The 24,142-nt window shown below is 42.8% G+C and overlaps 1 protein-coding gene and 2 long non-coding RNA genes across 6 annotated transcripts in view; 2 read left to right on the top strand and 1 right to left on the bottom strand.

Moving 5' to 3' along the window:
- Window positions 1-24,142, bottom strand: part of unc5a (unc-5 netrin receptor A) — a 154,414-nt gene that overhangs the window by 13,475 nt on the left and 116,797 nt on the right. For 2 of the 4 annotated variants that reach the window (XM_020706676.3, XM_020706677.3), the window contains 6 exons: window positions 16,804-16,968; window positions 9,034-9,261; window positions 8,073-8,372; window positions 4,245-4,332; window positions 3,668-3,836; window positions 1,475-1,708 (listed from right to left, as the gene is read on the bottom strand). In XM_020706676.3, the coding sequence (XP_020562335.1) occupies window positions 1,475-1,708; window positions 3,668-3,836; window positions 4,245-4,332; window positions 8,073-8,372; window positions 9,034-9,261; window positions 16,804-16,968 (1,184 nt within the window). The remainder of the gene's footprint in view (window positions 1-1,474; window positions 1,709-3,667; window positions 3,837-4,244; window positions 4,333-8,072; window positions 8,373-9,033; window positions 9,262-16,803; window positions 16,969-24,142) is intronic. The other 2 variants (XM_004073514.5, XM_020706678.3) reach the window with 1 other exon arrangement.
- Window positions 1,506-4,914, top strand: LOC110015765 (uncharacterized). The gene is made up of 3 exons (XR_002291023.2): window positions 1,506-1,765; window positions 3,384-3,544; window positions 3,637-4,914. It is a non-coding gene; the product is annotated as an uncharacterized LOC110015765 (long non-coding RNA).
- Window positions 21,410-24,142, top strand: part of LOC144994910 (uncharacterized) — a 32,703-nt gene continuing 29,970 nt past the window's right edge. Inside the window, exons 1-2 of the long non-coding RNA XR_013658604.1 lie at window positions 21,410-21,479; window positions 22,240-22,298. This is a non-coding gene — a long non-coding RNA (uncharacterized LOC144994910). The remainder of the gene's footprint in view (window positions 21,480-22,239; window positions 22,299-24,142) is intronic.

Genomic DNA, 24,142 nt, shown 5'->3' with positions numbered 1-24,142 from the left:
TCATGGTACCTGTGACCTGAATCTGTACATTAGTCCGTACTGTGACTGCCCCTACTGTCAACATCCACAGTAAACTCCAACGGTGGCGGAAGTCTAATCATAAATGGTGCATTTTAAAAACAATGATTAGGCCCAACCTCTCTAGGGAGTTTTAATCTCCACTCAAAGAAGGGAACGTGCTCGCTAAATGAACTTCTCCACCCATAATGGCACTGAGAGCAGCATGGCGGCGAGATTACTAAACAGCGAGGGCCACGTTTTAAATCACTCACTAAAAACTACAAAGCCCCGGAGAGGCCGTGGCTTACCACAGCACCGAGTTGTGTGAGAGACGTGAAGCTAATGCACTCAAGGGCGTCGAGGGAGCTGCAGAGTATGGCAGCGCGAGGGCTTGAGTCAACAAGCTCAGATGTCCTTTTCCTGGCTAAGAGAGAGACAGAGAATAGTAGAACAAGAGCTAGCCAGAGGGAGAGGCAGTGAGAAGGAGTTTTTGTGCACTGGAAGCTTCTTTTGCACACAATGGAGGATGCACAAGGTCATTTACACAGTGACCCAGCAGCAAAACTCCACCGGTTCAGCTCATGATCACACGGCAAGTAAATATCTGTCCAAGAGAAACATTTAGTTTCCACCTCAAGTGTGCCACACTGTCCGTCTTTTCTGTAATAGAACACAACAGCCAGGACCTCCATGCAATAACAATAAGAAAAAGGAGAAATAAGGCATTAACTTCAGAACTGAGTCACAGAAAGACAGATGTGTAATAGAAGAGCTGTGTAATTCCAGCCCCACAGCATGAGCCTGGCCACAGTTTTCATCTCATCATCATCATCTCCTGGAATGAGACTGTGTTAATTTCAGCTGGAGCCCCGATGACTTCCACTGTTTATGTCCCACAGCCATCCATGGATTGTGATGGTGGAGCACCTCTGCATGAGCAGGTCAGCCATTACAGCTGGGGGAAAAAAACAAAACAAAAAAAGGATTCCAGAGGGAAGTGGCACTTGTGGCTGTGGGTGGTGTCAGTGGAAGAGGAACGGCTTAAAAGAAAGACGGAGAGGTGTGGAGGGAGCGCAAGAGGGAGCATTGGGGGTTTCTGGGAAAAGATTGGGACAGACTCTCCTTTTAATTTACTAATTAACCATGCAAATGAAATCTTAACAGGCTACTCAGAAGCAGTCCTCGAGGGAAGGAGAGAGGCATTAGTGGCTGATTATACCCTGTCCATGTGGAGGGGAGAAAAAGGATGTGAAATATGCTGTTAAACAAAGTGATGGGAAACTTCTTGGCCCCTGGCAGCTAAGCAAAACCACTAACGGCAAAAAAGAGGAACGAATCACCGCAAATAATAGCATTGCTATGGCTGGGATTTTGCAGGGTTTCTCCAGACTGCTTCCTGTCTGCACAGATTTGCCCTCACTGGGCTGATGTGTATCTGCCTGGTGGCTTCAGAGGCTCCATCTGTGACATTTACCTTGAACACGTCCTGTGTGTCGTCCATGCAGTACACCCTGATGTTGTACTCCAGCGTGGAGCAGTAAGCATCCGAGAAGAGCACGAGCCGGAGGCGCTTCGCGGCGCCCATGTGCAGCGACTCTCCGACCACGGCAAATGTACCCAGCTGCTCCGAGAACAGCCGGCACGTCTCGGCCTCCAGCTGGCAGTAAAACGGCTCCGACACCAGCTCCTCCCCCATCAGCAATACATCCTAGATAAGAGGAGGAAAGGGGGGAGATGGAAGGGGGACACAAAAAAAAATCATAAGGTATGGATGGAAGGTCAAGCACTCAATTTATGCAGGAGGGAGAGTTAATGTGTTTGCTTCTGTGTGTGTGTGTGTGTGCGCCTGAAAAGGCCTTGCTTGAAAGCAAAAAGCCCGCCTCCAGTGTTTCTGCTGCATCTAATATAAACGTCTCAAAGGTTTCTAAAGTTTTCGGGTAAAGAGTTAGGATCATGCAGAAAGCCTTGTTCCTGCCTCAAATTTCATTTTCAGGACAGCATGGTTGGTATAATGAACACATTCTCCTCATACAAAGACATCCTATAGAAGACCATCAATTTACTTAATAATGCATGAATGAGGTACTCAACTGACATGAAAGGAGACTCGATTAAATTCCTGGCAGGAATAGATAGATCAGAAGAAATAAAAGACTGGAGGTGCAGTAAATGCTGGGATTTCTGAAACTTTGCCCTGGGTTTGAGATTTGTAAACGGTGAAAAGAAGCTGGCAATTTACCTGCAAAACCACACAGATGCATAAAAGACAAACACCGGCAACTTCAAGCAGTAATTGGTTCTAAAAGTTCCTGTACAGGAAAATCTGACTTAAACCTGTCAGGAAAGTGTCACCTTGAATTAGCTGGTGTTGTTTCAAAACTGGAGTTCTGTTTCCCAGCTGAACGCCTAATGAGGATGACAGACTTGTGAAGATCTCTCATTCCATCACAGCTTAGGATAGTTTTTATGATCTAATTCCCCGGCTCTGGGCTAATTTCATGGAGACAAATTGGATTCAAGGTGACAATACTTTCTCTGAAATCCCTTCATGCTGTTTGACTGACTCTTCCCATTAGCCAATCCCGCTGAAGAGAGCGCTCTGCTTGCCAAATGCCCAGTGAGCCCCTGTAGGATCGATTCAACCGCACACCATCTGCATCAATAGAATTAGTATTGACACTATTCATTAGCTATACAACCACAATAGAGTCCCACTTTTTCCATCATCTTAATATTACTTCAAAGTGGAGCAGAGGCTATTCTGCTGCTGAACACTCATCTTTTCCCTTTCCCTCGTTACGAGCTTCTTTCTCTAAGTTCTTTCTTTCTGCAGATCTGCATTACTTGCCTGTGTCCCCCTTTCTTCATTCCCCTTCTGTCTGCGGGTCTTTGTACTTTTATTCCTTCGTTCACCTGATGCTTCTCTGCTGGGGTTGTTGCACATTCAGGCTGGTGGGCTATATTTGGTCCGGCTGATGATTAAAAGCGCTGGCCTAACCTCTGCCTCAGACAGGCCGATCCATCCCACAGACACCCCACTGCTGCCACACAGGGGGGAGGCTGAATAATTTATGCACAATATTGAACATGACAGAAGAGCTAGTAACACGCTAAAGCCCACCAGCACCCTTTCCAATCTCTCTGGATTGTAAAGATGGATACTGCATTGAACGGTATTTTGTTTGTGCGCAGCCCTGTGTGCAGGTCCCTCCCAGCTCTGTCCTCCTGCAGCACGGGGGCTCCAGTCACTTTGATATGTGGGGGTTAAGGAAAATGTGGAAGGGAATGCTGTAATTGGAAGAAGCAGTTGAGAATGGTCAAGGAGCACTCAGAAGATTACTTTGAGGATTAGTAATTTTCTTACAAAAATTTCTGTTTTTCAGAAACATGTTGCCTAGCAACCCTTGAGTTGGAGACATCCAGTGCTCCAGGGCTTTTGTTCCAGCCAAACACCTGATGGTCAATATAATTTAGACCCAGTGGAGGGGCGTCGGGCTGGTTCTGCCTCTAATACGCAGCACTGAGTTTACTGCAGTCACAGCAGGTAGAACTTTCTCCTTTTACACAGGAACCCTCAGCATATACCAATAATACTTTCGAGATTCACTGACTGGCAACTTTTTTGTTTCTGCGCAGATTTCGTGCTGGAGTTATGGTGCAGCCTCACCTCCCAAGTGCCCTCATAGTTCTGCTTCTTGAGGCGAACAGCCCAGTTATCGAGGCATGCGTCAAAGCAGTGGTCCATGCTGAGAATAACCGGCCGGCTCAGGACCACCCCTGGAGGACCACAACTCACCACGGGGCTGAGGAGGGTCTGGCAGCCTGCCAGGGGTAACCTATGCCAAGGGGCGGAGAGAGCAAGAACAGTGTGAACTGAAACAAAGCGCCTTTTTCCTCTGAGTGGTGCGAAATAAGCGCTCTCCTAAAAATCAGAATATGCTACAGACACCTCTGCAAATGATCAAGAAAACAATTAAACCTGCCGGACTGCCTGGATCACAAAAGTCTTACTGTCTCCTCAGAGGCTTAGTGCATCAAGGCAAATAAACAGGGCCTTCCAAACAATTCATTTAACTTAAATAGTGCACATCCTGCTAAAAGGTTTGGTTATTTATTTACATCCCTACTCCACTGTACTGGCACAGACTCTTATCCCTCCCCTAATGGAACAGCAGAGCATCAAAACAAACAGCCTAGTGGCGTACAGGGAAGACTGCCAGTTAGACGGTGCTAAAGAGGCCCACCTTAAATCTTCCTTCCTCTGAACAGTGAGATAAATCTCGTAGATCTTTCCTCTGGGGATGGCCTCTGGAGGGATGAGCAGGCTGATTCCTAATGCAAATAACAACAAAGGCAGAAAGGTTGAGAAAGGAGGAGGGGGCGAAGAAAAAAGGGATGCAGGCTCATTTGTTCTAACTGAGAAGCACTTTTGTCATCTCACAAAGGAAGCAAGCCCCACACCACAGAAGCGTATGGCTGCAAAAACAAAAAACAAATTTATTCTGAAGGTCAGAGGCAACCTCCTTCAGGTGCAGTAGATGGGAATCTCTGCACTGGCTGGCACCGCGGCACACGTCCCCACGGTCAACAATTAGCTGAGACAAAAGCGTGCGGCGCATCACAGTGTAAATACTCTCCGTCTGTTAGCAAGCAGATAATTGAGACCAAGGAACAGACTACTTTGAGAACACTGCAGTTCCCCAGGAGGGTGCAGGGCGACACTTTGCATTTTGAACGTTGAAGCATTTTTTTTTGTTGTTGTTGAGAATTTCATGCAAAAATAACCTACTTGGATCGCTGTTTAAAATTTAGGCCAAAAAGTGTCAGTGAGACAAAATCTGAACATTTCCTGGGTTGTAAATAAGGTCTGTTTATATTAAGAAAAAGTGAATTTACATAAAAGTTTAAATCTGTTAAGTTTGCTTTCAATGCGGCCCCTCTGTGACAAATGGGAATCCTCATCCATCTAATTATCATGCAGCGTCACAGGGATGCCGGAGCCTATCCCAGCTATTTTAGGGCTTTTTTCCCCCCGCAAAACGGACACTGCCGTTTTTAAATCAACTGATGTAAGAAGGAAAGTCATGGGTTTAGATGGGTTTGAGTCACGGTTTCTATGGTAACCACTCTCGCCAATCAGGAGTTGGCTAGCTAGAAGTCCACATCCCTGCTACTTGAAAGCGGGCTCAGTAGAGAATCTGTCAATCAAATATTTTGAACATTTAGGCATCTGATTGGCCAGTTTATACCTTAAATAAGTTGCATTACAGAAAAAAATGAACGAACAAAAATTAGGTTTAGCAAGAACATGTTTAAAAAAAATATCAGAGTAAGAATGGTTATTCTGACAATTACACTGACTGAGTAATAGCTTTTTATTTCTTAACAGAAATCTATGGGATTTTGGCTTCCTGGAGCCAGAGGGTACTTCCTGTTTGGGGGAGGGGTCACTCAGTCCAGTTCCCACAATCTGTCAATGTTTAAGGGGAATGGCAGAGTACAATCTAAACAGGTCGCTAGTGCATCACAGGATGGGAATCTCCCTTTGATTGAATGTGTGCAAGCATAGCATTTTCTTTTTCTCCTCCCAGTGTCACTATGAGAAAATAGGTGCCAGTTTGCGGCATAGTCAACATGTCTTTGAGCTAATCCATGCATGAAATATCTGTACGACTGACAAAAAAAGGAAGCACACACAGTGAGGGAGAGCGGGGACGAGAAAAAAAAAGATCCTTTCTCCCACAAGATGCTGCCATGCTGGCATCAGCTAATCTGGACGGATACAAAGAGCCGAGCGGAGACGCTGCTTTTCACTGCGACTATTTAAGTCCACTCTAATGTGGAAATCAAAACATGAAAATAACGATGACAGACTTTGTGAATAAGAGATATCGGACTGATCATCGATTTGACTGTTTTTATTCTGCTGTCAGTGCTCTTAGCACATCACTAATGGTTGCAGACATCGACTCTAATTTCCAGCAGCTCAGGATAAGCCTAATTGGAATAATTTGCTCAAGTTTTTTTTTTTATTCTAGGGATCTTCTCAGAGTACAGTGCATTCGGCACACATTCGTTTCAACTCATCACTGCACTGAACATTCATTTTAATTATTCATGCTGTGCTGTCTAGATGTAGGTTACTGACAAAGCGTTTTTGCAAAATTATCCATTTTAGGAGAAGCAAAAAAAAGTTTCTGCATGACTGCATGTTAAAATTTGTCACTTACTTTAACCTTTCAGGAGCTGATCAAACATTGAAGTTTCCCTCTTACAAAGACCTTTCAGGCTGACTTGAATAATTGAGGAAACATTTTCTAAAACTCTATCCTACTGTAGAAACAACCTTTTCCCTGTAAAACAAACTGATGTCCTTGACAGAAATCAGTTAATTCAATTTGGATAAAGCCTGAAAAACGAATGACTGTACTTTAAGTGTGAACCTATTAAAAGCGGTGAGTTTAGGGTGGAACGAGAGAGCTGTTCATGATTAATTCTGCTTGTTAACGCCTTGTCAGAAAGACATTAAAACTGCAGTGTGGTGATGCAGAATGTCCCCATATACTATCAGTTTATAAACTGTTTACATGGCAGCTGTTGTTTATTTAAAGTATGGCAGACAAAGGAATAGATGACAGAGGTTTGTTGAGAGAACTCCTGCCAATATCCAAGACATTAATATTCAACTGTGTTGTCCAAATTCCACAAAATTGGAAATTGCTTTTAGGTTGACTCCAGCTATTACAAGAATCTATAAACTTGAATGAGTGTGCGTGTGAAAGTTTAACTGGACAATGCAGGTGACTATTTTCCCGTACTGCAGCTCTACAGGGACCTCCATGGTGAAAACTAATTTCAGAGACTGTCATGTTACACTTCCCTGAGCCTTGTGTGTACAGTGCTATCTCGTCCGTGTCACAAAGAACTTGCAGAGACATAATAACAACAATGTATTGAGTGCTTTTAGATTTGACAGAAACTGGATCTCGGGTCATAAATAATGATGGACAGGGAGAGACGGCATGTGCTTTTATCAGGCCAAATGAGCTGATGGAAGAGCACCCTTGGGGTCAATCAAACTCCGGAGCGGACAAAGTAACTGAACCGAAACCGATGGAAAAAGATGGCCTCTTCTAAAAGGACCCTGGTAGGTGCGCTGGAGAGGATTTTCTCCTGTGTGATTATCAAATAAAGGCAGCTTTCATCTACACCTAAATCTGCTGATATGTGTGCACTACCGCAAATATACACACGTATAGAAGTCAATAAGAAATATTTGAAATGATCCATCTGGGTATCCAAACTGGGAGATATTTTGTTGTTGTACCCAGTTCCTACCACTCAACATGACTTCATGTACTTTGATAATAGTCTGTAGTCTGTGCAGGCTCTTCCACACCAAATTCACTCATCCACATTTTTAGAGACCTTGCCTCGTGCAAGGTCTGGTCAAGGTCACCTGCCAAATCCAGACTCGCCCATCAGATTGCCAGATGGAGAAGCGTGATTTGCCCCACTAGAGGCGGCATCTCCACTGCTGTAAAGTCCTGTGGATCCTTCGCATTGCACTTGGTGATATACAGCTGGGATGTAGCTGCTCGGCCATGGAAGCTTATTCTATAAAACTCTCTACACTGTTTTGAGCTAATCTGATGTCTGTATGTATGATCAGCAGATATGTGTCGAAGTACCCTATGTCATCTCCTTTGCTATAATGTGGCTGCAAATTTCCCAACTGCATCACAGAACTTTGCTAGATTTTACTGAGCTCCTGGGAATGGCACACTCTTTTTTTGTTTTGTTTGTAAAAGTGTAGACATACCCAGGTGCATGATTTCATTCACCCGTGGCCATGGGAAGGATGAGTGTGTGAATACTTTAGGTTTTACAGTGTCTACTTTTAATGTGTGTGTGCTGGATCAGATTTATCCAGTAAGTATTGGCTCATGCACCTTTTTCTACAGCTCTTACCCTGTGTCACCACAGCTTGAAAAGTATTCTTTTGATTCTTGCCAGAATCAGCAGAACTAGAGAACAGGTATGACAGAGAGAAGCCTGACTAAAGAACAAACCTGTGTTGGGAATCGTCAGCCTCCCGCCTAGGAAGTTGAATGTGCCGTAGGAGGTGTTTGCCACATCACGGGGGAGAGTTTTAAAGTAGCTCTGAGTGGAAAACCTGCTGACAAACTCTGCAGGATCCGGATTGAGCTTGCCGTTGTGCAAGGTGTGAGAGCCATTGGGAAGCGGGTCCAGCAGAGGCCCGTTGGTCATGGAAAACTTGGCTGTAGCATCGTGGCGAGAGCGCAGTGTGCCCTGGTAACTGGTGGTGGTGGTAGTCAGATCAGGCTGAATGGTGAGCAAATGAGAGTTCTCTGTTTGAATAACAGAAACAGAGACAGACAAAAGCAAATGTGTGAATCTGTGGGTTCCTATATGCCAGAAACAGCCCTCACACTCTCTAAATCTGTTGCAACACGCACAGCAAACTGAAACAAAGACACATGCTGCAGAAAAAATATTCACACATGCACACACTTCCCTGTACACAAACACAGATTTCACTCAAAGCCAATAAATTCCCATTCTTCTCCCTCCATCACTCCATCTCTTTAGCATTCATACAATCAATACAAAACAGAAGTCAGATGCAGCTTAGCATCCACAGCACATTCCTTTTTTTCCCCCTCACAGTGAATCAAAGGCAGTGCGGCCCAGCTCGCTGTCTTCATCCTCAGAAAGTTGTGTTTCTATTACTCGCTGTTAAACCTTAGAGGCTCCGCACAGTCAGTAAATATAGTGGCTACACTCCCTGACAATGAGGTGGCAGCAAAACATAATGTGTCAGGCGGGCAAATAAACAGCCTGTGAGCCACACACATGCACACACACCAACTTTAAATCATCCTTAGACTACAAACCCATGTAAACGAATCCACACCACCTACACAACCACAAAAAACTGTTTCTTTGGTACTCTAGTGCCACAGGGAAAAGACGGACAGACGGCGGCAGAACAAAAGAACAGTGTCCTACTGCGGTGGGGCGGCCTGCGTGGCCGCGGTGCCCACACACCTGGCTTGCTGGGCTTGATGCCCATGGGCTGGAAGCCAGTGGTGAGGATGGAGGAGTCCGCCACGTCAGCATCAAGGCCTTCTTTCTTGCGTCTGTACACCAGGACGACCACGATGAGCAATAGAGTCAGACACAGGGCCACCGCCACCATGCCCACATAGAGCGCCACATCCTCAGCTCCACGGACAGCTGTAAGACGGGAAACAGATGTTAAATGAAGAGGGAAAACTTCTTCTGTCACTGGTTAACTCTTTGGCCATTTATGCAATTTCCAAAATTCCAACAGATTCTGATGTGGAAACAGGCAGTTTAACACGGATTAGTGCAAACCAACACAAAATAAAACAAGCAACAAATATTTACACAACATCCATAATTCCAACATTTGGGGTAATTGCCGTACAGAAACCCAAAAGAAAACACGATTTTCAAACTAATGTAACTCATCAACCGTTTTTTACGCAATTTTCATAATTCCAATGGATTCTGCACTGGAAAAAAAGCAGCTTTGGGTTGACTGGTGCACAGAAACACAAAATAAAACTCGCTCTTTGAACCACCGTTAACTCTTCCATTGTTTATGCAACTTTCCTAATTTCTAAAATTCTGACAGGCAGAAAAGCAGCTTTGTGCCGATGGTAATTGTGCAAACAGTTTAAGAGTTCCTGTAATTCAAGTAACATTAAAACTGCAGCTAAAGTGTTAAAGAGTTAAAATCCATTTTCAAAGAATCCTGAAAACGAATGTTTGACTTTTCTACTTTTCTACTTATTCGTTGGATTTTTATCAGTTTCATAATAAAGGACCACCAAAAAGAGTGAAGGGTAGTAGAGTTTTATTGCTGCTGTTATTTTGCTGTTGAATGAATCTTTAACCATCTCAAGGTAAATCTCTTTCTTTGTGTTGAATCTTTAACCATCTCAAGGTAAATCTCTTTCTTTGTGTCACCCCCACGCAGACAAGGAAAATGGAAGGATTTCCTTGTGAAATTCCCTCAATTCACATATCTCTTAAAAAAAAAAGAACAATCCTCTTCTTCCCAAAAGTACAGCATGAGGATGACAGCGAAGCCCAGAAAACATCAAAGTGTTCACTCTGTTGTGCATGGTTGTGTGTTTAATTTTTTTTATTTTTTTTGGAGAGAATGGGATTTGCTATAACTGTCTCCCCAGGCTGGTGAAATTTGGTGGCGGAGGTGGTGGATGCTCTCAGGGCCTTTGTGGAGGGCCATTGTGCCAGAGAACCACGGGGGCGTAGAGCTGTCAGCCGAACAGAGTCAAGGAGGGGATTCATTGAGCAGCGAGGCTTTGAGGGACGGGGAACAACAGCAAAGGTTAAAGTGCTGCAGGCTGACGCGTGCCGAGTTGACAACAAAAGGAAGAGGACTGAAGCCAGAATAAATGACGTACCAGGAGAAAAAATTAGAATGAAAACGATTAACGGGGCAGAATGTGATTGACAGCATGTGTGTGATTTGCATGGCAGAAATAATATGTCCAAGAGGTTTGTGTCAAAATCAATCCGATTTGCATTTGATTCCATGAATATTTCATTGTTCTTTTACCATGTGTAATGTAACTTTGAAAGAATCTGCTTGACATGTTTAGTTAGTAAATCTGTGCTGTGAGAATGATGAAAAGACAGGATGTAAAGTGTTTTTCCCCACATTTGTCCAAAACCAATGTCACCAAGTCATGAAAAGAAATGCGAGAATCCATTTTGTACGTGATTACCTCAGTATAACCTGATACCCTAAGCAGTGTTTGGAGTTCTCTTGACAAGTGATCAATTTTAGTTCATTAGCTTTGCAAAAAAAACCTCACTTGAGTCCACTAGGAGTCAGTCAGACATGTCTTCATTCGACTTCTTCTACTGTTTGCTGAAGCCTCTCTAAAGTTACCTTGAAAGGTGGTATTTTGGGAGTCAAAGAACAAATGACGCTGTGATGTTTGTACCTCTGAGCTGCTGTACATTCAGCGATGTGCAGACTCTCAAAAGACAAAAACAACACCCGTCAGCAAGGAGACAAGCCAGCTGCCTTCTGATTGGACAAATATAGCTTAGGTTGCCTGTCTGTTGTTTACTTTCTGAGGGCACACCAAAGACACCTGGATACCCTCAGATGCAAAGATCCCGTATCTCTGCTCTTATTTTTCCCAGCGTGACGCTCTGGCATCTAGACAATAAAGTCAGTCAATCAGAACGCTCTCCTCCCCTCTTTCTTTTCTTCCTCTCCCTCTCACCTCTCCCCTCCTCTGTTCTGACCGTAATCTCCGGCAGCTTATCGGACCATCTCTGAGTGAAGTTTTATCTGACCCGCCACGTGTCACTAAGAAATGCTCCCCATGCTTTGCTGCGACCGCTCTGAGCTCCCTCTGGCCAGCACTCATTGATTTCCATGATGCCAGCCAATAATTGAAAGGACATCCATCACGGTTTAATTGACAGAGCTAATCAGGTTTTGTAATTGGATGGGCTCCACTTCAGTCCCTATCCAACATGTCCTCTCTTTCCAGGCAAACTTTGAACCAATCCACATATTTTCCTGTTGGATGAACATTGTCCCATCCTCAGTTGCAGCTTAATTGTTCTCCAGGAACGTCTGCTTCTCTGTGTCTGTTATTCGTCATCATTACTGACACCCATCTGAGGATAATCTATAGATGTGAAAAGCTTTTATTTAACATTATTGATGGCTCCCTAGCTTTCACTCCCACTCCTCCAACTGGTGAGGGATCAGCTTCTGGCTTAAAGAGGGCTGGTATAATTCATCTCAGTTGAGGTGGGGTGTCTGGCCACTGCTAAAGTTTGGACTCTTGCTGAATTGACAGTCAGCACAATGTCCACACCTGATAGCCTCCCTCTCTCTACCTGCTCCCCGCTCAGCAGCACTGATATATATATATAAAAAAAAAGCTTCAGACTCTGCTGCATCTCTTCGCTTGGCATTTATCAGGAGACCTGAGAATATATTTCATCCCATGGCCAGCCCTAGTCACCCGCCTGAAGATGAATAACTCCTGAGTTCTTAAGGTCATGGAAATATGGCTACTAAAACTCTCAAAGCGAATGCGACCATTACTATCTCCACAATACAGTCGTCCCATCTCTCCGTGGGTCCAGGTGAAATATGGCCCAAAATAAATGGACGGTAATTTTTTTACACAACCCTGTGAACCAAACCCATGCTAAAAACAGCCGCTGCCTTAACAGCAAATTACAGATTTTAAAGTCCCACTCCGATCATATTTTGATCTGTTGTAGAAGCCATCCCAGCGGTCTTTTAAGTCAAGATTCAAGATATATGTATCTGTCATTGTTATTAAAACAACAAATTTGCATTTGGAGCATCGACAATCACCTTAATTATTTCAAAGCTGGAAAAAAAACTCAGATTCACCAAATAAATACGCAATAAATAAATAACCAAAGTGCAACAGCATTACAAAAAACCTCCAGCAAGGGCTAAACAAAAAAAAGACATTCAGTGTACACAGGTGTTGAGTCAATAACAGCTTGATGTTAATTTGCAGCAATGCAAAGTCCAGTTCAGTTATTTCAAGGTGGATATGGTTATTGTGGACAAGGTGTGGGGTACAGTGTAGCACATGAACAAAGAATATTAAGACTAATTATGATTATGCTTTTTTTAGCCAAAACCAAAAAACCTGGGTAATTTTCCAGGAAATAGTTTCTGCAGAGCTGCAGTAGCTCATTAGAAATTTGCCTCTGATTTCTGCTGGAATGTTGGCAGAGTAATCCCTCTTCCATTTCCCATCATCAATCAATTTACACACTGTCCTGCTAGCTTACAACCTCTCACAACCCAAACTTAGCATTACAGATGCAACAAAATTGTAGTTATCCAGTGGTAGTTTTGAGCCAGATATCAGCTCAGACAAAGAAAACAAAGACTTACATGGATGTAGTCGTCTACAAGTGGATGCATCGGAATAGAGCAGAGCAGGGAGTTTGTTGCCCGCTGATTGTAGCACCTGCGTCAATGCGACAAGCTTTTTCCAAATGCGTTTTTGTCGTCTGTTCCTCATTCACAGCAATTTGAAAAAGGAAATACTCAGAAAAGCTATTTTAATCTTAATATTCTTTGTTTATGTCCTCCATCATGAGGAAAAATACCACAAGAACATGTTAAAGACACCAGAAACAGGATTTTCATTAGAGTGCGTCTTTAATGAAAAGCAGATTAAAGACAGCCGACGGTTTTAATGTTATTTGCATGTCACCCCCATCTCGATCATTTGCGACAGCCCCAAAATGGGCTGCCGCTGAAAATTACGTTCATTACCTTTATTGCACGAATTAAGGCAAATAATTGTTTTTATGTCGTTCTAATTTCCTGAGCCGGAGAACCAAACACTGTTATTTTTCCTCCGTGACCTTTCCTCGCCCTCTTACACCTGTCTGCCATTTGGGCTCTGGCGCTCTGCCAGCGCGTCCATCCTTTCCAGCCGCCTGGCTTTTTTAAAGCTGCATCTCCGGCTTGGCTTTATGAAACCGATCCTGCTTGGATCTGATCTGTCTGTAACGCAAAGCGTGAGCTGTGCTGTGATTCTCATGGAAGCAATGCCAAAACAATAACCTCATCTAACATATGTCATTCCTGGTTTAATGTGGGAGCTTGTCTGTAGGGTCCACAGACAGAGGACAGCTTTTGTTGCATTGTGACTCACTCTGCAGTTGTTTTGTTCAAGTACATTGCAAGAGAAGGGGGTCTTTTGTTTCCAGAGGAAGTTTTCATCTTAGCTAATGGCCTGCAGATATTGTTGAAGGCTGGGAGTTGCTGACAAGCCAAAATCATCCTGCTACTTTGCTTAATTTAATACTTCACACAGCAATTGTCTACGGAAATGCATCTGCTAGGAACAGATTGGGACAGGCATACTTCAGAGGGCAACACTCCGCTCTGCTCCGTCAGTGTAAATACAGAGTGTGTGTGAGGAACAATGACTGGCATCTTTGTGTATATGACTTGCTTCTCTGAGGAGGAGCTGCTGACCTTTGATGATGGGCCAACTGAGCTCCATGTTTCCTTGCAGCAGCCAAACTCAGCAATCACCTAACACACACCCAAACACACACACACACCCATGCATGCTAAGAGTGCTAACACATACACATAATGCATCATTCACATGCAGTTGATCTCTGAAGATTCTCTGCAAAACACATGCTCTCCCCACCCAAGCAGCAGCCCATTTGATTTTATCAAACAGAGCAACAGACATAATTTGGTTTATTAATTCATTCGTCCATGTCAACTGATCCCCATTAAGACTCCAGTGTTTACCATGCAGATCAGGCAGAGTGCGCCACTCACAGGATTTCTGTTCAAGATGTCATTCTCTCTGGACGGGAAGCCAAAATCTTGTTCTGTGTTTGATATTTCTGCTGATCTGCAGCTACCGGAGGTCCTGCAGGCTGTTTAAATAGGCTTTTGACACACAACGCTAAGACATTTCTTGGTTTGCTTTGTTGTTTTATAATTGAAATAACGCGCAAATTATCCCAATCTGTTCCAGAACAGTCAGGATCGTTCATTCGAAAGTCACCTCCGACCGTCCCAGAGCCGCTCCTCTGCTTGGAGATACAAATCTCCAGAGAGACAAACGGTTCTCCTGAGTCCGGCAGCCCGCTCACGCAGAACAGCTGGAAGGACTGCGGTCCGAAGCCTCCTCCGTTGCACACACCTTAACACAGCACCCTCCCCTGCCTGCAAAGTCGAAGCTACGAGTCGGGCTGCTTTGCTCAGAGACATGCAATGTGTGCGCGCGCACAATTACGCAACAGTATGAGCGCACTTGATTCATCTGTGTGCACGGTTTAGTAATCCGTGCACATGGTTTATCAGATTTTTTTTTTTTTTTATTATTTTTTAACCACTGGCACCTGGAGGGCTCAGTAATTATGGGTCTAAAGTGGTCAAATAATTTTGGATTTTAAGTATATAAACTAAAAAAAACTGTAAGCACTATTGTCACCAATTGCATCTTTAAAGTAAAGTTGTCAAGTTGTTTTCTTAGATCTAAAAGAAAAAATGAGACTTAAGTTCAGTTTACTGAAACAACCTCTAAAAAACTAATTTTGCTTTTAAATATAGTTGACGGTTTGAATAATAAAATAAAATGAATATAAAAATTGAGAATATTACTAAAATCTTGTGATTTATCATGAGACGTCACACAAGTGTCTGCTAGCACGGTGGAGAAGTCGTACCAGAAGGCGTCTGTATGAAATTGATCTAACGTTTTCTGTATTTTCATTAAAAATAAAAAAAGGTGTTTTTTTTAAAACATGTCTGTTGGAAACACTGTTATCAGTTTGGATTAAAGGACTCTGAGTGTTTTCTAGTTGCTCCAGTGTCATTTTATGTAAGTGTTGCTGTGTCTTCATTTACCATCTTTTTGTCATCTATCTGCTAGAAGCCTCGTCAGCAAAACTTTGAAGTTGAAAAAACTGCGGCGAAAAATGTCAGGATTTGCAGTTAAATGTTCCAAAACAACAGTGATGTCTGTGTTTTTTAGTGCTGAAGTGAAGTTGACAGCAAAACGTTTGATTGTGATGTTGAAAGTGATTTCTTTCTTTATTTCTAAATCTTTGTGTTTTTTACTGTTTTGTTTTGTTCATTTTGTTCTCCTCTTCCAAATAAAGGTATGAATGATGGTGTTTAAATACATATTATTGGAATTTTCCTGCATTTAGTAAAAATACACATATCACAATAATTTAAGCATATTATATGAAGTTGTAAGAATTGTGGTTTGAGCTGTGAATCGTTGATCGTGAATTGAATCAGATCAGCATGTAAAGTAATGATCAATGGCCCTATTTATAACAAGGTTTTTTTCCCCATTTTATGGTTGTATTAACATTGATTTTTGTAAAAAGCTCTTAGGTCATCTGGAACGAGGGATTTCTGTCTTCCTGGTTCATTTCTAGCTTTAGATTTTACACCACTGTGGTAATTCTACTAAATAATCAAGCACTGCTAGTTGCCTTCTAGGCTGCCTGTATAAATGACAAGCATAAAAAAATACACAAACCCTGAGTGTAACAGTGTCCACATATATCCAAGACGTGCGCATTTTCAAAGCCACATGAACCCGTGGTCATTAATCTGACAGGTTGAGAGATGCTTTAATTCCTGACTCCATTAACAGGTCAGAGAACACAGCAAAGACTCACATTGTAATACAGTATATCATCTTAGCAGGAAATGGCGCTCTGGTGTTAATTAGAAATGATCACCTGAAAAGGTCACCCAGGTGGGGTAGAGCCAGCAGATGAATGCAATGTGTGAACAAGTGCCTGATGGGAAGGACAGCTTTCTCCTCCACAGCCTTTGGAGGATTAATTCAAGTCTTTTGGGACTCAGACTCTGAAAGAGCGTGACTTTTCTTTCTATTTTTTTTTTTTAATGTTTCCAAGAACATGAAAAGAGTGAGGAAAAAATGGCTTCCTCTTTCATTGTTCTCCATCCTCCTTCCAATAAGAACTAATTAATTCCAAATCCTGTGCTCTGGTCTCTTTGAACTGTTTGTAATTAACTCATTTAGTGTCTGATGAAGATTGTGTAAACACTTGGCACTTTTCAAGTCCTGGTGACAAAGAAACCCTTTAAATATTTCAGTACTAATACTTCTTTTTAGCGTTTTCAATCTTGGAACACTGAAAGTATGGGTTGCAGAGTGAAAGCATAGAGTGATCACTCACTCTGTGGGCACTGCTCACTGGTACAGTTTAAAGATTGGAGGTCGAGTCCCTGGCAGTCTTTGCCGCCAGTTCCAGGTGAAGGCTGGGTGCACTCCCTGCTCCTCCACATCGAACAGTCCGCGCCGCACGCCGACCACTTGCTCCACTCGCTCCACCCTCCGTCCACTGATAACAGACAAAAAGCACGGATGAGGATGACCAAGAGCTCAAAGCAGATGGAAAAAAACGACAACACTGATATGAAAAGCAAAACATGCAGAATGCCTCTAAAGTTTAGTTGCAGCAGTGGTGTAAAAGCTGCTGCGTATTTGCATGTAAGACGAGCGGTGCTGCAATTCTCTGTTGACATCCAAACCACACGGCAAAATGTAAACTGGATACTTTTTTTACAACATGCAAATCCACTTGCACATACTTAAATCCACCAGCTGCACAGGGAGACCGCAGCACGTACAACTGCTGAGGAGAGCCATATTGTCTCTATTCCGCCTTCTTTGTTTATTTTCGACATGGAAATCAGATGCAGCTTAGACAAACTCCTCATGCGAGTCTGCTGCACACGTTTCTGTGGTTTAGTAATCTCAACACAAATCTGTAAAGCAATACTGCTCTTACTGTTAAAAAAAACTAACAAATGTGTGTTTAAAGCCAGATTTGTTAAACAAGAACAAACCCAGTTCATCAGGTGGTGCTCTGAAGAAAAGTGTGCACTCCGACCATCATTTTTAAATGCTCCACCATCAGCACCATAAAAAGAGATGAATGAAAATGGGTCGGTAATAGTTCTTAACACCTCTGGCTGTGGGAAACATCAGCACTTTTTTTCCAGACACAGAAAAAAAAAGAGAGGACATTTCACACAAAGTGCCAGGAACTTGGCACTGTGGCCAGTGGAGGGTGATGGCTCAGAGTGATATTGACAGTGACACAGAACCAGGCCTGAGGAAGCTCACCATTCGGGTAATGGGAAAAAGAGCAGTAATGAGCTCTCATGGGGGCGGGCACTGCCTCGCTCTTATTACTTTTTTTTTTCTCGTCCAAATGTAAGGATGAAGGGGGAACTGATGAGGATTACCTGCACACACCAAGTCTACCTCTATGACAGCTGCAACCCCTTCCTCTAACTGACCAAAGGGTTGAGAGACCTTAGCGCTCATTAATCGTGGTAATAAAGAGAGCAGGGGGCAAACCCCCCCAGAGAGCAGTACAGCCCACTGCAGGTAATGAGGTTTTGGCTGATAAAATATAAATGAGGCCACCAATTATTGCAGAATTGCACCCAAAATTGATTCAATTTGGTTTTCAAGCAATTCTCAATTTGGAAAATCAAATGAAAGGCGATGATGTGTGAGTTAGAGCAAGTTCCTAAACAAAACTCTGATGCTGCAGAAGCCTGAACACTCCCCAGCGTCTTCGTAAGACCACTGGAGGATGTGTGCATTAGAATGTGTGGTGGGATGCTGGTAAAGGCTGGTCTTCCTGCAGTCAGATCCATTTTGGCAGACGGCAGAACCAATCAGATAATTGTCCTTGTTTGGCATTGAGTGGACCCATTCGTGGTTCAGTGGGCTGATTATCCGGGGTTTGAATGAGAATAATTGAAAAGCAAATGACATCCTAATGAATACATTATGTTGCCATTCGGTTTTTCCACAGCGTTGTGAAATAAATAGACAAGATCGAGATCCGTGCTGAGCTTTATTTATCATTTCAGAGACAAAACAGGACAAATGACCAACGAACGGTGCCAAGCAAAGCTATGCTTGGAAATTTGTGAATCCAAGTGGAGAACTTTAACTTAAGGCTGGATACCAAAGAATCAAAGAAAGACAAAGAGCTAAAATCGTTTTTTAAATATATATTTTTGATAGAAAATTAGACTTATTTCTGAGAAAATAAAAGTTTCTGTTATGCTTTTCTCTGGTGCAGCAAAGAGCAGCAATATATTTTTTTCAAATCTGAAATTAGGACAAATCTAATCATTTTACCCGTCAGAGTCCACATCAGAACACCATAATCCAAAGCCACAATTTTCCCTATTAAATCCCCAGAAAAAAGATTTTAGCAATTCGGCAAAAGGCACCACAGCTGATTTTCAATCATGCAGCACCGCAGGTTTCAGGTCAGGCAGGTCTCTGAGGAGGGACAGTAATACAATAACCCAGTGGCAGGCCCCCATTTGGACATGCTGCCGAGGGGAAAAAGCAAAGGGACTCCAACCATTCTTTACAGGTCTGTGGGGGGGCCTGTTTGAGTCTCTGCTGTTCAAAAGGACAATAGCCACGGACGGACGGACGGAGATCATTGAACACCTATGGTTTCCCTGTCTTTGAAGGGAACACAAGGATATGGACAAGTACCGCTGGGACCAGCGGGCCGCTCCCGCTCTCCTGCTGGCCTGTCAACACCTGTGTGCACAGTCCCCTCCCCTAATCCCAGTTATCAAGTCGGAAGAAAAAAGAGACCTGATTTGTTTGTGTGCACATCACAGGAGTGGGCGATTCACCAGAGACAAATATTATACAGTCATCGTTTATTCTGACTAATTCATTAGAAATAAAATAAAAAACTCTCTTTTGGTTCAAATCAATAACTGACTTTGCTCCTTCATAGCAAAAACTGCAATAAAAAAAAACACCTAAAATGAGGCAAAGTTAGATATGAAAGGAAGAGGCCAAAACAAACAATGATTAAAAATGATGCAAAGTTGTCTCCAGATGGCTCCGGTCTTTTCACTGAACTAATGTGCTTTGCAGCCACGTTTATTTTCCACGGGCTTTTTCATCTCCCTGATAAAAAAGCAGCGGGCATGGCTATCTATGATAGCATCCAGCTATGCATGACTACGTATTTCCAAAGCAGAAGCAAAACTGCAGTGCAGAAAGGAGACATATGGGCACATGTGTACAACATATCCGTGCACAAACACACACGCCCCGAGTCTGTTTATTCTGAAACAAGCTCAGCTCTCATGAGTCCTCTGGCGAGCCATGGGGATCCCAAATTTAAATATTATACACAAGTTAGAAATCTCTTCAGGTTATTTGGTCTTTCCTCTCATTTTGAGGCATCAGTTCAGATGTGCAGAGCAGGTGTCACCACGCCACATCCAAAACGGAGGACTAACCATTAGCTAATGGCTGCAATAGTGGGAGCTTTTGTTAGAAATGTTGGCCTGATCTGACATTTTGGCATGTCTGTTGGCTCTGAACACAAGTCAGTGCAGGGTTCAGAGTCGATACAAGGGTGAGGGAGAAACTGCAGAATTATGCGGGATACTTGAGCAGGATGTGCTGGGAAGGAGACAAAAAAGAAGGCGGCAGAGACGGATAGGAGAAACAGAGATAAGCTCTTGCATAGTTTGGCTACTCGCTGTCTCAAGTGCTGATCTGCTCTCCTCTGAGCCTCAGGCTTTAGCCTCAGCCTCCTCCACAGCTCCCCGCGTCTCTCTCCGTATAGAGCCCATCTGATCTGCCACACAGGCCTCCGCCAACTCTCATTAAACACTTTGGAGACTAAGACAAAAATACAGATGAGCTTCCCTGGCTCCACACTTTTCCCGATGAGAGGTGGATGCTTACATTTAGAAACAAGAGTCATCTCCAATGATATGTGGTGCCAGAATGTGGAAGCTGAAAAGATGTGGTGTTTGTGAAAGTATGCCTTTGTGTGTGTACTGCTCTGAAAAGAACCACGCTACTTTTTAAATGTAGACCATCAAATAACCACCGGCATTTCGGAGAAAAAAAAGAAAAAAAGAAAGCAATTGGGAGCCGGGCAGCAAAGCGTCTGAATGTTGCTGATTTCAAATTTCAAGTCATTTCTTACAAAAGAAATTTTCATGCAGCTGACAGCATCCCTTGATCCCTAAAGAATGAATGCGGCTAAATTCAGATGACTAATATGGTTAAGACAAAAAAGACTGCAGCTGCAAATTACACAGCATAAGCTGCTTACAAAAAAGATCATATTTTTCTGTTACTCGTTCCAAATCTCAACACCAGAGAGCTAATAGTCAACCCAGAGTCGCAAGTTTAGATAATAAGTAGAAAAAAGACCTTCATTAAATCATGCAATTTTAAGGACATCGTTTAAAGAACAAGGCAGTGAATATTTAAAAAGTCTAAACAGAACATTTCTTTTAAGTTTGCATGGGATTCTGAATAAATAGCAATGCCTATCAGCAACTACTCCTGGAATAACTGAAATCAGACATGTGAAGGCTGCATGCACAGTCATAATTACTGTAGTTATGCAGTAAGTAGGGGTGCTCTTTATGATAAGCTGATGTGAATGTAAAAGGACCACATTTAAATCACTTAGCACAAGCTGTGAGTGCATGCATGCAATTTGAGGCTATATTTGTATCAGAAAAATCCACTGATCTTGACCAGCAGTTAGCTGACTCAGTCAGGTACTGTGGCTAAACAGCGTTGACACAGAGAGTCATCTACTCATTTGATCTGGGAAATGGATTTCACATCTGAAAATAAGTTCTTCAGAAAATAAGGAAAGGAATCACAAGTGTCACCATTCCTGTAAGTTGTCCCTGTGAGTAAAAGAAGCGCACCTGTCATTAGGCTGTCACTCCCCTCCCCCGAAGTGCATGAGAAGTGCGCACACCTGTGCCTCTGGTTCGCAAACAAGGAGCAGCTTATGGTTGGAGTTTAACACTGGTATGGACTCTTAACGCTGTTGTACACTTAACAGTTACAATCAATCAGAATTTTACATCATTTAGCTCATCTTTGTGGAGAAATATGCTGGTTTGTAGTGGGAAAATAACTAGATGTTTTAAGAAACACTTCTTGTTTAGGTTGAACAAACAGGTGGAAAATAAACAACAAGAGATGCTCTGAGTGTACTTAAAGACCTACTCTGAAAAGTGTGTTTTGGTGTTTTCATCATCATCTTGTGGCATTTTTTGTGATGACAGAGGACATAGAGAAAACTAAGCTTTAAATTGTTTTTTCAGAATATTTCTTTATTTAAATCTTCAATTAGAAGCAGACAAAAAAAAAGGTTGCTCTATTCCAACGGTCCCACCTACAACTAGGTGAATTTCTAAAGAACTACTGCTGCTCTGCAGAAGCTATTTCCTAACATATGTCTTAGAAAATAACAGATGTTGTGTGATTTTTGCTGAAAAACAACTGGTCATAATTGGGAACGCCTTTACATTAGCTCAAAAGATGATCGGAGTGGGACTTTAAGTTGGGGTAAAGCTGGTGATGACAAGAATCTTAACATTCGCGCCTTAGCGTAACATTAATGATGCCCACCAGGGGACTACCGTTCACTATTTGGTTCAAAAACATGTCACATAGTTGAACTGATTTGAAGTCTGTTTTAGCTCCTGACACCAACTATAGATTTGATGCCATAAACTTGATCTTTGCTGCTACAAAAATACAATTTCTTATTTCTAAACTTCAGATCCTGGACTCTTCTTCAAGTCCAGAATGTGTAAAGAAGCCAAGAGCAGACACTATAAGGTATGGAATTTACTGCGTTCTGGCCCATCTCTTTATACTCAAGCCAATTTAATGCCATTACCATCAAGCCATTCATTGTTTTGCAGCATCACACCGTCAGATTAGCACTGAAACTGTTTGTGACAACTTTTATATTCTTTAATTCAATTTATAATGTCGCATTAATGAGTCATGACACTTTCTGATGTGGAGGATGTCAAAAATCATTTCACAAGCGCTTCTCCAACATGCCTTATCGCTCCAGTCCTCTCTTCCCAGTGCAGTCAGGGAATTCTGACATCCTTCAAAATATGTTGCGGTTATACCTTTCCAGGTCATAGAATAGAGAGATGGGATAAGAGGAGCTAAATCAGATGTTTTTCTTTTGCAAAACAGTTATTTCTATGAGTCCTTAGAAATGTTATGCCAAAAAAAAAGGGCATCAACGATTTTATACGCCCAGAATTTTATGCCTAATTCCAAACCTCCTGGATTTATTGTTTCCACTCCAACAGCTAACAAAGCAGCAGGCTGTATATCAAACCACCCAAACTATATACATGTATATATATATATATATATATATATATATATATATATATATATATATATATATATATATATATATATAATGGATTGGATTTATCTGCGCTTTTCAAGACACCCAAAGCGCTTACATTGTGTCCATTATTCATTCACTCCAAATTCATACTTGGTGATGGTAAGCTACTGTTGTAGCCACAGCTGCCTTGGGGCAGACAGACAGAGGCGTGGCTGCCATTTCGCTTTGACCATCACCGGGAACATTCATGCACATTCACACACCAGTGGAGCCACACTGGAGGCAAGGAGGGTGAAGTGTCTTGCCCAAGGACACAACGACATTTTGGCTGGTGGGAGCGGTGGGAGCGGGGATCGAACCGCCAACCCTTCGGTGTGTGTGTGTGTATATATATATATCCCGAGTGCTCCAATTACCACAGGCACCACTGTCACCTTCACTTTCCAGGCTTTCTCCAGTTCTTTTCTGAGTCCCTGGTATTTCTCCAGTTTCTCATGTTCCTTCTTCCTGATGTTTCCATCGCTTGGCACTGCCACATCCACCACAACGGCTTTCCTCTGTTCTTTATCCACCACTACAATGTCTGGTTGGTTTGCCATTACCATCCTATCAGTCTGGATCTGAAAGTCCCACAGGATCTTTGCCTTCTCATTCTCTACCACCTTCGGAGGTGTTTCCCATTTTGACCTTGGGGTTTCCAGTCCATATTCTGCACACATGTTCCTGTATATTATTCCAGCCACTTGATTGTGGCGCTCCATGTATGCTTTACCTGCCAGCATCTTACATCCTGCAGTTATGTGCTGGATTGTTTCAGGGGCCTCTTTGCACAGCCTACACCTTGGGTCTTGTCTGGTGTGGTAGATCTGAGCCTCTATGGCTCTGGTGCTCAGGGCTTGTTCCTGAGCTGCCAGGATGAGTGCTTCAGTGCTGTCCTGTAGGCCAGCCCTTTCTAGCCATTGGTAGGACTTCTTGATATCAGCCACTTCAGTTATGGTCCGGTGGTACATCCCATGCAGGGGTTTGTCCTCCCATGAGGATCTGTCCTCCAGCACTGTGTCCTCTGCTCTCCATTGCCTGAGACATTCACTGAGCACACTGTCATTTGGGGCCTTGAGCTTGATGTTCATGCATCTTGGATGTTTCATCCTGGATAGTGGCTTCTACACTCACTAGTCCTCGGCCTCCTTCCTTGCGGCTAGCATACAGTCTCATATATATATATATATATATATATATATATATATATATATATATATATATATATATATATATATATGTATACTTTTTATTGAAAAAAATA

This window comes from Oryzias latipes, chromosome 10, assembly GCF_053564925.1.
Source record: "Oryzias latipes strain Hd-rR chromosome 10, Olatipes_Hd-rR_3.1".
Classification (NCBI taxonomy): domain Eukaryota; kingdom Metazoa; phylum Chordata; class Actinopteri; order Beloniformes; family Adrianichthyidae; genus Oryzias; species Oryzias latipes.
The sequence above is the reverse complement of the archived record's forward strand: the minus strand, read 5'-3'. Positions and strand labels throughout refer to the sequence as shown.